At 47.0% G+C, this 12385-nt stretch overlaps 1 protein-coding gene across 4 annotated transcripts in view; it reads left to right on the forward strand.

The window, feature by feature from the left end:
• The window catches only part of BEND5 (BEN domain containing 5), a 449709-nt gene that overhangs the window by 405749 nt on the left and 31575 nt on the right, over window positions 1-12385 (forward strand). The window contains exon 1 of one of the 4 annotated variants that reach the window (XM_033152184.1): window positions 2223-2468. The exons of 1 other annotated variant lie outside the window; for it this stretch is intronic. In XM_033152184.1, the coding sequence (XP_033008075.1) occupies window positions 2310-2468 (159 nt within the window). In that variant the 5' untranslated portion in view covers window positions 2223-2309. Of the gene's footprint in view, window positions 1-2222; window positions 2469-12385 lie in introns of those variants that run through there. 2 more of the 4 variants (XM_033152186.1, XM_033152185.1) reach the window with 2 other exon arrangements.

Below are 12385 nucleotides of genomic sequence, written 5' to 3' on the forward strand. Positions count from 1 at the left end.
AATCTCATCCCTCCCACAAGGAGCCCAGAGCAGGTTCCCTGGGGTGTGTGAAAGGTTAGCCTGAGAAAATGTGACTGGCCAAAGGTCGCACAGTGAGCAGTGATTTGAATCCAGATCTCCCATGTCTGAGACCAAGACTGTTAAAAACAAGACTGTTAAATACTTTACCACACTGGTTATAGCCAAGCTTAAAGAATGTGCAGGGGATATATATATATACATACACACACACACACACACACACACACACATATGTTGGTGCATTCATAACACAAAAAGGTGCCAGGAAATTGCAAGAGCAAAAGGCCCTTCTCTATCAAATATCTGCAGAGAAAATTGTACTCAATGGTCTCTATGGAAGCTCAAGGTGCTGACATGTAAAGACTTCATAGCAGAATGTCCCAAAGGGTTTATATTATCACTGTGTAATAATACACACCTATGACCATTTGGAAGTTACACTATTTTCCAAAGGCAATTCTGAATGATTTTGTACATTTCTGTGATCACTCAAGAGTTGCTTTCTAGGTGCTGTCCTCTCTGTGTAAGTGGGAGGGGTGTTGAAGGAACTTCAAGATTCCCATGCCTTTAAGAGCTGCCTCATGGAGGAGTGAAGAATGCTAAAGTGCCTAGAGGGGCCACAGGAGTGTCACCTGTAAGGGCAGCATTAGCACTTCCTCCTCTCTCCTCTCACCACTCAGAGGGCGCTACATAGCTGCTGCCTGCTCTTCCACCAAGATGGGCAGGTGAAAGGAATACCTATTGCTGCCTCCGTGCCACTCACTCTTCTCTAGCTGGTGGAATAAGGCGGCTGGGGACCCCGAGAGCTAACCAGAGAGCACTGCCTCCCTCTCTGAACTCCAAAGTCCACAGCCAGGCAATACAGTACCTTGCGGCCAACTGAAGCCTGCATGTGTCATGTCATTTGACTGGGACAAGCAAGGCTACGAAGAGAGCAAGATCGAACAATAAGAGAGAACAGTGTTTGATCTGTACAGGAGCAGCTACTCCTTACTTGTGCTTTTAACCGGATAGAGCACACTCTCATTTTCCAAGTATCTCTGCTGGGCCCAATCCTCCATGCTACGTCTCTGAGACGATGCGTGGGAGGCAGCTCTTTCCGGGAAGCGTCCCTGCCCGCTCGCCGCCTTTCTGTGCTTTTAGCCAGATAGAGCACAACCGTGATCCGTGATCCCCTGGGCCCTTGCAGGAGCAGCTAGGGTCACGCTCATTTTCCAAGTATCTCTGCTGGGCCCAATCCTCCATGCTACGCAGCTCTTTCCGGGAAGCGTCCCTGCCCGCCCGCCACCTTTCTGTGCTTGGCGCGACAGGAAGGATCCGCTGGGCGGCCGGAGGGGCCCTGCGAGAGGAAGCGGGCTGCTGTTACTTGTACGGAGACCTGCCGCCTTTGCTCCCTCTTCTGTAGCCCTCTGGGAGCTGGAGGGCGTGCAAGGCACAGCTCGCTTCGGCGGGTGGGGGAGAGAGAGAGGCCAAGGCAGCAACAGGCCCTGGCCCGCTCGCCTATCCCCTCTGGGTGGCTCACAACCTTCCCACCGGGAGAGGAAGCAGCCGCCGCCGAGGGGGCATCCAGCGGGCCTCCGGGAGAGACGTTTAAACTAGTCTGTGGCTGAACTTCGCCAAGAGCAACCCCCCGCTTGCTGGCCTCCTCATGGAGATCGGCGATGGGGAGCCTGCGGGAAAGGCGCTTCCTCCACAGCAGACGTGCGATCTTGTCGGACAGCCCCGCCCGCGAGCCCCCAGCTTCCCCTGCCACGCGTGGCACGGAGGATCGGGGCCGCCGCTTCCCAGTCCCAGCAGAGAGCGCGGACCCGCAAGGCGCGCAGGAGCAGCCGCTGGCATCTCTCTCTCTGGCTGATGGGAGGCATGCTCCCGAAAATCACCCATAACTTGGGAATTCCCTCTTCCCACTCCTGCTCTCCGCCACCCCCTGACAGGGAGCGAGTGGCACTTTCCCCCTCGCGCCGGGCCGATTCTCTCTGAGACGCGCGCCAGGCTGAAGTTCGCTTCGCTCGGCGCTCGACTCGTGCTGCTTGCTCGCAGCCCGAGCCCGAGGCTGCCTTGCCAAAGAGAAGCCTGTGCAGCCTAGACCGGCTCAGCCGAGCGCCGAGCCGGATTTTCAGGAACAATAACAGCGCTGGGGCTGAGGGAGCCGAGCCGCGCGGCCCCCTCCCTCCCTTGCTCGCCCGCCCCGCCAGCTCGTCGCCGGGCCGCCTCCCCCCCCCACTCGCCCCTCGCTCGCGCCGCAATAATGTACGCCTTCGTGCGGTTCCTGGAGGACAACGTGTGCTATGCGCTGCCCGTGTCGTGCGTGCAGGGCTTCAGCCCCAAATCCCGGCTCGACTTCGACAACCAGAAGGTCTACACCGTCTACCGCAGCCCTGCCCACGACCCCGAGAACGGCGACGAGCGGCCGCTGCTGCACAAGGCCCAGATCCTGGCGCTGGCAGGTGAGGCAACCGGGGGGCGCGCAGGGACGGCGGGAGGAGTGGAGTGGAGGGGGGGTGCAATCCGGAGGCCAGACCAGTTAAAAAAACCTCCCTGCTCCTTGAAGGAAAGGGTCGGGGGAAAGCTGCTGCTTCTGCCGCCGCCGCTGCTGCTTCTGCTCCCCCACCCGGGGAAATGGGTGGGAGGGAAGAGGCCCGACTGCAGCCCCGCTATTTGTAGGGCCTACCGGTCTCCGCGCGCTCGCGCGTGTGTGTGTGTGTTGCTGAGGGAGGGGTTTCATGCGTCTCCAGGGGTCTCTGCTGCAGAGGCCTAGGAAGGGGCTTCTCATAGGCACAGGGATGCTCATTCGTATGAGAATAGCAACAGTCATAATTTGGGGTGGTTTTTTTGTTTATTTTTAAGAGAGTATTTTCCCAAGGTGGTATGAGTGCTTGAATGAATGTTTCTGGCTGAAGAAGGAATGGCTACAGGAAAGGATGGGGGCGTTTGGATCAGGGCCAGCATGCCGAAATGGGCATAATGGCAAGGACCGGGAAGTTTGTGAGATCCTAGAAAACGAGGGTGCAGCAGAAGGAACTGTTGCAGCGATTCTATGCTTGGAATGAGGAAGCCTTTGGTTATTTGGTCACGTGGGATAGGCATGGAAACCGAAGGATGAACATGGGCAGATTGGTCATGAGGAAGTTGAGGATGTAGTTACCACAGAAAAAGTCATAAAAAGAGCCCTGCTGAATAAAACAGAAGGGTTATTCTGCTTTCAAAAGTAGTGTGCCAGATGATTCCAGGAATCCCACAAGCAAAGTATGAATGCAACAGTCCTCTGTTGTTTGCAGCCAAACAGCTGCTATTCAGAGGAATGCTGCTCTTGAATGTGGATGATCTAGTGAACTACCATGGCTAAAGTCATTGATAGATCGGTTTTTCTTTACATCATCATAACATCTTGGAGCAGTGAGTTCCATAAGTTAGCAATATTACATGGTGGGGTATTTTCCCTGTATCCTGTATCTGTTCTCATTCAATTACATTGAGCAAATATAACAGCATTTTGTGAGAATTAGTTCTAGTATTAAGTGAGCTGGTATGGAATTTCCTCAAAATGTGTGTCATCTTAAAAACCTCCATGAGGAGTAGCATATAGAGGCCATATTATTACAAGAATTGCTCCTTCCTGTGATCCATTAGCTAAGGTGACCTACATTCATAATAGCACAGCTTACCAAAAAATCAGAGGCTGAAGAAGATAGATGGCAGAAAATACATTTTCTTGGTAATGTATACCAGGCTAGAAATAAAGTGAGCCACAGCCCCCAGATTGCTGACAAATTAACTGTCATTAGCCATGAGTGCTAAATGGAACTTTCATATTCAGAAACCATATACTTCTGAGTACCAGATATTGTTGACAATAACTATGGCTAACCATAGTTTTCTGTCGGTCCAGGGTAAAAGGCGGATCTAAACGGATCCTCATGAATTCATATGATTTTTTCATTCAAATGAAAAAAAACCCACCATGATACTGTAGACCACATCTCAGTCTATATGCAGCATCAAAAAAATCATGCATCCACTGTTTTGTGGGGCCACAATGGTGCAAAAACTTGGTTAAAAAACACGGATCCTCAAGGATCCTCATGATTTCTGCATTGGGGCACCCCAAACTCGCCTTCAAATCACATATCATGTCCAGGGGCACAGCCTGCACCACAAAAATCTGGGATCCATGGCGACACTATGGCACAAAAACTTGGTTTTGAAGCACGGATCCTCACCCTTTTTGCATTGGGACACCTCTAACTCACGGTCAAATCACACATAATGTCCAGGAGCACAGGCTGCACCACAAAAAACACGGATCCACAGCATCCTGGCAACACCGTGGACCAAAAACGTGGTTCTGCAGCTCGGATCCTCACGGATCCGCACCCCTTTTGCACTGGGCCACACCAAATTCACCGGCAAATCACACATCATAGCCAGGAGCACAGCCTGCACCACAAAAAACACGGATCCACCGCTTCCTGGCGACACCACGGCCCAAAAACGGGGTTCTGAAGCACGGATCCTCACGGATCCTCACCGTTTTTCACTGCGCCACACCAAACTCACCGGCAAATCACACATCATAGCCAGGGGCACAGCCTGCACCAAGAAAATCTCAGATCCACCGCTTCTTGGCGACACCACGGCCCAAAAACGGGGTTCTGAAGCACGGATCCTCACGGATCCTCACCTTTTTTCACTGCGCCACACCAAATTCACTGGCAAATCACACATCATAGCCAGGGGCACAGCCTGCACCAAGAAAATCTCAGATCCACCACTTCCTGGCGACACCACGGCCCAAAAACGGGGTTCTGAAGCACGGATCCTCACGGATCCTCACCTTTTTTCACTGCGCCACACCAAACTCACCGGCAAATCACACATCATAGCCAGGGGCACATCCTGCACCAAGAAAATCTCAGATCCACCGCTTCCTGGCGACACCACGGCCCAAAAACGGGGTTCTGAAGCACGGATCCTCACGGATCCTCACCTTTTTTCACTGCGCCACACCAAACTCACCGGCAAATCACACATCATAGCCAGGGGCACAGCCTGCACCAAGAAAATCTCAGATCTACCGCTTCCTGGCGACACCACGGCCCAAAAACGGGGTTCTGAAGCACGGATCCTCACGGATCCGCACCCTTTTGGCACTGTGCCACATCAAACTCACCGGCTAATCACACATCATAGCCAGGGGCACAGCCTGCACCACAAACATCATGGATCCACCGCTTCCTGGCGACACCACGGCCCAAAAACGTGGTTCTGAAGCACGGATCCTCATGGATCCGCACCCTTTTTGCACTGCGCCACATCAAATTCACCGGCAAATCACACATCATAGCCAGGGGCACAGCCTGCACCACAAACATCATGGATCCACCGCTTCCTGGTGACACCACGGCCCAAAAACGGGGTTCTGAAGCACGGATCCTCACGGATCCTCACCCTTTTTCACTGCGCCACACCAAACTCACCGGCAAATCACATATCATAGCCTGGGGCACAGCCTGCACCACAAAAAACATGGATCCACCGCTTCCTGGCGACACCACAGCCCAAAAATATGGTTCTGAAGCCCGGATCCTCATGGATCCTCACCCTTTTTGTTTTGGGCCACCCAGAAGTCACCGGAAAATCACACATCATAGCCCGGGGTACAACCTGCAGCACAAAAATCATGAATTGCACCACATTAAACACAAAAATACCCTCACCTGCACTGTTAATGTGACCACCGGAACGTTTTTATTAGAGCCAAGAGGAGAATGTACAACTATATATTGTACCAAGATATGATTCATCTTCAAGAACAGATCAAATTCACGCTGAAGTATTAAAGAAGAGAAGAAATATGAATCTGTTTGCTTACTCTCAACTAATATCCAGATTCAAGAAAGACAGTTCAATCATTGAAAAGACAAAATTTGAGTCCATCATAACAGAGGTCTACCTTTTGGGTAAAATTTATAAACTATTACTCAAATATGACACCAAGTCCAAACAAGCAAAACCTTGTATGACAAAATGGATGCAAAAATTTTAAGAACAGGTTACAGTGGAGCAATGAGAACAATTTTGAATAAGGAAAAAAATCCACTGCAAAGTAAGCCCTTAAACTAAACTGGTACATTGGAACCTCGGGTTGCGGATGCAATCCGTGATGGAAGCACGTCCGCAACCCACAGCATTCACATCCTGAAGCGCTGCGTCTGCGCAGGCGCCGGTGTGATTTGGCGCTTCTGCACAGGCATTAAGTGCGATTTAGCGCTTCTGCGCATGTATGAGCAGCGAAACCTCGAAGTAACCCGTTCTGTTACTTCCGGGTTTCCCGCAGTCCACAACCTGAAAACACATAACCTGAAGCAGCTGTAACATGAGGTATGACTGTACAAAAATGTTCTTTTGATGGTACAGTCATACCTCGGGTTACAGCCGCTTCAGGTTGCACGATTTCGGGTTGCACACCGCCCTGAACCTGGAAGTAACAGAACGGGTTACTTCTGGGTTTTGGCGCTCAGGCATGCGCAGAAGCACTAAATTGCGCTTCGCACATGCACAGAAGCGCCGAATTGCATCACACACGTGCACAAGCGCAGCGGCACAGGTTGCGAACACTGCAGGTTGCGAACGCACCTCCCGCACGGATCGCATTCACAACCCGAGCGTCCACTGTATATAACTTTGAAAGATATACAGAAGATGAATAATTAAATGAATGGACATTGCTGGAAATGTCATAGACCTCAAGGGATCTTCTTCCATTTATGGTGGACCTGTGAAAAGACCAAAAAGTTTTGGAGGAAAGTTCATTCCGAAATGCAAAAATATGTAAAAAACAAAACAAAAAAACAAAAACAAATTTGCATTAGACCCCATAACTATGCTGTTGGGAAAGATTCCTTCAGCTATTGTGAAATCGTCAGTGGAACTATTTAGTTACCGGTATATGACCACAGCATTGGTGTTGGCTAACATATGGAAATAGATGCATGGAAAGAGAAACTATCAGAATATGCAGCAATGGCAAAACTCGCCAATTTAGTAAATAATAGACCCACGGAGGAACATAAAAAAAACTTGGAATCTTTATAATTTGTATACAATTTAACAGAACTGTAACAAAATGAGCATCTGTATGGATTTGTATAATAGACCTTAGGTTACAAAAATATTTCCTGTTTAAAAATAGAAGCTTTGTGTGTATATGATAAAGAAAGAAATATATAGTAGAATAAATATTGTCTGTCTGATCTAGAAATGAAATCATATTTTAAAATAATTCTTGCTTTAGATTTTTATAATCATATATGGAATTTCTCCAATAGCAAACTACAGTCATATCTTGGGTTGCGGGTGCTGCAGATTGTGCGTTTTCGGGTTGTGGACCGCGCCGAACTAGGAAGTACTGGAACGGGTTACTTCTGGGTTTCGGCACTCGCACATGCGCAGAAGCGCAAAATGACGTCACGCGTGTGCGCAGACGTGGCACTGCGGGTTGCAAATGCTGCAGGTTGCGAACGTGCCTCCCTCATGGGTCACATTCGCAACCCAATGTGATGGCCTGGGATTCAGACTCGGATGCTGAACCTGTGGTATCCCAGCATGCACAGGGTTCCCCGTCTCCAGAACCAGCTGAGCCGGGGCTGGGGCTTGAGTCTGAAGGGTCCTCACCTGTACTGGATCCTCAGGTGCAGGTATCAGCGGAGTCTGCTCTGGCTCCTGATGGGATGGAGGACCCATTGCCTGCAGTTGCTCCACTCTCAGCCCCGTCAGGGGAAGCTGAGGCTGCCCCTGGGTCCGGTAACCCACCAGCCTCTCCTGAGCTGCAGAGGCTCAGGGCAGAGAGGCAAAGGGAACTAAGTTCCTGCAGGAGGAGTGCTTGCCTCCAGGCCAGAGGAAGCGGAGGATCCGTGTTTTTTGTGGTGCAGGCTGTGCCCCTGGCTATGATGTGTGATTTGCCGGTGAGTTTGATGTGGCGGAGTGCAAAAAGGGTGCGGATCCGTGAGGACCCGCGCTTCAGAACCACGTTTTTGGGCCATGGTGTCGCCAGGAAGCAGTGGATCCGTGTTTTTTGTGGTGCAGGCTGTGCCCCTGGCTATGATGTGTGATTTGCCAGTGAGTTTGATGTGGCCCACTGCAAAAAGGGTGCGGATCCGTGCTTCAGAACCCCGTTTTTGGGCCGTGGTGTCGCCAGGAAGCGGTGGATCCGTGTTTTTTGTAGTGCAGGCTGTGCCCCTGGCTATGATGTGTGATTTGTCGGTGAGTTTGATGTGGCCCACTGCAAAAAGGGTGCGGATCCATGAGGATCCGCGCTTCAGAAACACGTTTTTGGGCCGTGGTGTCGACAGGAAGCGGTGGATCTGAGATTTTCTTGGTGCAGGTGGTGCCCCTGGCTATGGTGTGTGATTTGAGGGTGAGTTTGATGTGGCGCAGTGCAAAAAGGGTGAGGATCCGTGAGGATCCATGCTTCAGAATCACGTTTTTGGGCCGTGGTGTCGCCAGGAAGCGGTGGATCCGTGTTTTTTGTGGTGTAGGCTGTGCCCCTGGCTATGATGAGTGATTTGCCGGTGAGTTTGAAGTGGCGCAGTGCAAAAAGGGTGCACCATTGCGGCCTCATGGAATAGTGGAAACGTGATTTTTTTGGTGCTACCTATAGATTAATATTTGGTGTAGAGTATCATGGTGGTTTTATTTTGTTTCAATATAAAAATCATATGAATTCATGTGGATCCATGCCTCGGATCCATGTTTTTGTGGTGCTACAGCGCAGCAAAGTGTTGGATTCCCGTTTTTTATACTCCAGACTGTAGGCGTGGCTTCTAGATGTGATTTGACACTAATCTTTTTGGAGTTATTTGTAAAAAAATGGAGGATCCATGAGGATCCGTCTAGATCCGCGTTTTACCCTTTTCCTTTTCGGTCCTTTCTGTTCATGAACTGCCAGATGCAGTGCAACAAGGTTTTTCATATGGCTGGTATTTTTACAAATTAACAGTGTAGTCCTATAAACACATACTGCCAGGTGAGTATGTATAGGATTGCACTCTTAGGTCCACAGAAGTACGCACAGGGTGTATGCCTCACCGCACATAATGGGCACCTTCTTTTATTCACAGTCCCTCTCTCCCCACTCCCCATCCACATGAATTAAGGGAGCCATGCTGGAGATAGGTGGACTTTATCCCAGGTAATCTTATCCCCTTCTAGCCCCAGCATATAGATACAGCTTTACTATTTGAACCTAAATTCTGGCTAATACATTGTTTCAACAGTGCACAAGGAGAAGTAGGCCCCTAGGCATATACCTCTTTCCTTTCCTACTGAAGTGTGGAGAACAATTCAGACCTCTGGTCTGCAGCAACATGGCTTAATAGAGCAGAATAGCAACTTTCACACATCCACACATCTTGTACCAGCCTGGTTCATTTTGTTAGCCAGCACCTAAGCTGGTGCACCAAAGAGGCCCATATCATGTCCCTTGCTGTCATGTGACAGAAGTAGGGCCTGCTGAAGAGCCAGTGATTCATTTACTTGCTTCCTCTCCACCTTCCAGAATGTCCCGTTTTGTAGGTTTATGAGTGGGGTAACTGCTGGTGATGGCTCAAAGTGTTCTTAAAAAATTATATTTATAAACTTTTTCAAAACATCAACAAAATACATACAACAAACAAATACAACTATTACAAACAAACTACAAAAAATTAAAAATAAAAACTATTACAAACAAACTACAAAAATGAAAAACAAAAAATCATTCGTTAAAAATTGATTCTTTCCTTAACATTGTAAATTGACTTCCTCACGTCTGCCCTTCCTGCGTTCATTATCATTCATCTTTAGTAATTTCTTTACATTATACAAACCTTATTTTTCAAAAAATCCTATCCATTTCTTTAACTATATTCTTAATTCATTATTTCACATTTCTTTAACACTTAACATAATTCTAAATCTGCAGTCTAACTTTTCTTACAAGTTCCTTCTAAATTTCAATCTTACTATACTTTTTTAAATACAATTTAAATTTCTTCCATTCTTCTCCCACCACATTGTCCCTCTGGTCACGGAGCTTCCCGGTCATCTCAGCAAGTTCCATATAGTCCATCATTTTCATCTGCCATTCTTCAATCGTTGGTGGTTCCTCTGCTCCAGTTTTTAGCTATCAAAATTCTAGCTGCTGTTGTGGCATACATAAATACAATTCTATCACATTTTGGGATTTCTTGGACTAGGATGCCCAATAAAAAGACTTCTGGTTTCTTTTAAAATGAAATGTGTTTTTCAACACCTTCTTCATTTCATTATAAATCTTTTCCCAGAAGTCTTTTACCTTTGGGCACGTCCACCACATATGGAAAAAAGTTCCTTCTACCTGTTTACATTTCCAGCATTTATTACTTTGTCCATGGTATATTTTTGCCAATGTAACCGGTGTCAAATACCACCTATACATCATCTTCATGATATTCTCTCTAAGCATATTACACACTGAAAATTTTATACCAGTTTTCCACAGTCTTTCCCAATCTTCCAACATAATATTATGCCCCACATCATTAGCCCAGTCTATCATTGTTGATTTTACCATTTCATCTTTTGTATGCCACTCAAGCAGTAAATTATACATTCTGGATAATTTTTTTGATATTGGCTCTAATAATTCCATCTCCAACTTAGATATTTCTAACTGAAAACCAATTTTTCTATCTGACTTAAATAATTCATTAATCTGATAGTATTGTAGCCAATCTGTTACATTTCCTTTCAATTGTTCATATGATTTTAATTTTAAATGTTCTCCTTCTTGTATCAAAATGTCACTATATTTTGGCCATTGTCTATCCATATTTGCTCTTTTATGGGCTTTTGCTTCTAGAGGTGATAACTATCTGGGTGTTTTCCTTTCAAGTAAATCTTTATACTTCATCCATACCTTAAACAAAGCTTTTTTGATTATATGCGATTTGAAACCTTTATGGGCCTTGATCTTGTCATACCAAATATATGCATGCCAACCAAAAACATTATCATGTCCTTCCAAATCTAATACATCTGTATTTTCTAACAAAAAACAATCTTTCAACCAACAAAAGGCAGCTGCTTCATAATAAATTCTTAGATCTGGCAGCGAGAATCCACCTCTCTCCTTTGAATCAGTTAGTATTTTATATTTAATTCTTGGTTTCTTCCCTTGCCAGATAAATTTCGACAAATCCTTTTGCCACCTTTTGAAACAATCCATCTTCTCAATAATTGGCAAAGTTTGAAATAAAAATAACATTTTTGGCAATACATTCATCCTTATCACTGAGATACGCCCTAACATGATGTCTCAAAGTGTTCTGTGACTTAAAGTGTTCTGTGCCAGTGGAGCCAGACAAGGCTGGGCAGAGGTACACCTCTGCTGCATCCACACACACACACACACACACATATCTTGGCAGTTCAGAGAGTTGGATCACAGTGATATTTCACTTGTGTCACATTGTAGACCTGTTAAGATGGCCTCAGAGGCTGATGGATTCTGATCAATTCCTGAGTCTTTGAGATTTTGTTGTTGTAGCTGCTGGTCCTATTGAAGCCCTGATCACATTATGGAGTTCTGAAATTATGTGGACTGTAAATTCACTCCTCTTATTATTGAGCTGAGGTTGTGCAGTACCTTAGCTTATCCAATAGCTGATGAAGAAGGTGGAGGTAATGTCTAGAATACAAGTGGAGGAAGACTCAAACCAAATATGACTGGACAAAAGTGAGAGCTCATATTTGAGACCATTCTCTGGCAGCGATACCGCCCAATGAGTATACTGTTCTACCACTACTGTATCATCTCAGTGCCATATACTGATGTGTCTTTGAATGATGAGATGTCCCCAAATGAGTCCACAGAAAGATCTTAAGGAAACCTTGAAGGCCTATTGTGACTTACTTGGGGATAAAACATTCATCACAGCCTGAACAGCACAATTATAACAATTCAGTCACAGATTTAGGGTGTTGCCTAATTATTTTCATAGTACACGTTCAGGAAGTGGTTATTAGTGTCAACTACTGGCTGGTCACTAATATTACTTCCAGTACCAGATATCAGTCAGATGGTAGCTAGATAATTACACACATTCCTAAATGTTGATTATTTGTTGTTGTTCAGTCGTTCAGTCGTGTCCGACTCTTCGTGACCCCATGGACCAGAGCACGCCAGGCACCCCTATCCTCCACTGTCTCCTGCAGTTTGGCCAAACTCATGCCAGTCGCTTCGAGAACACTGTCCAACCATCTCATCCTCTGTCGTCCCCTTCTCCTTGTGCCCTCCATCTTTCCCAACATCAGGGTCTTTTCCAGGGAGTCTTCTCTTCTCATG

This window comes from Lacerta agilis, chromosome 6 (assembly GCF_009819535.1).
Source record: "Lacerta agilis isolate rLacAgi1 chromosome 6, rLacAgi1.pri, whole genome shotgun sequence".
Classification (NCBI taxonomy): Eukaryota; Metazoa; Chordata; class Lepidosauria; order Squamata; family Lacertidae; genus Lacerta; species Lacerta agilis.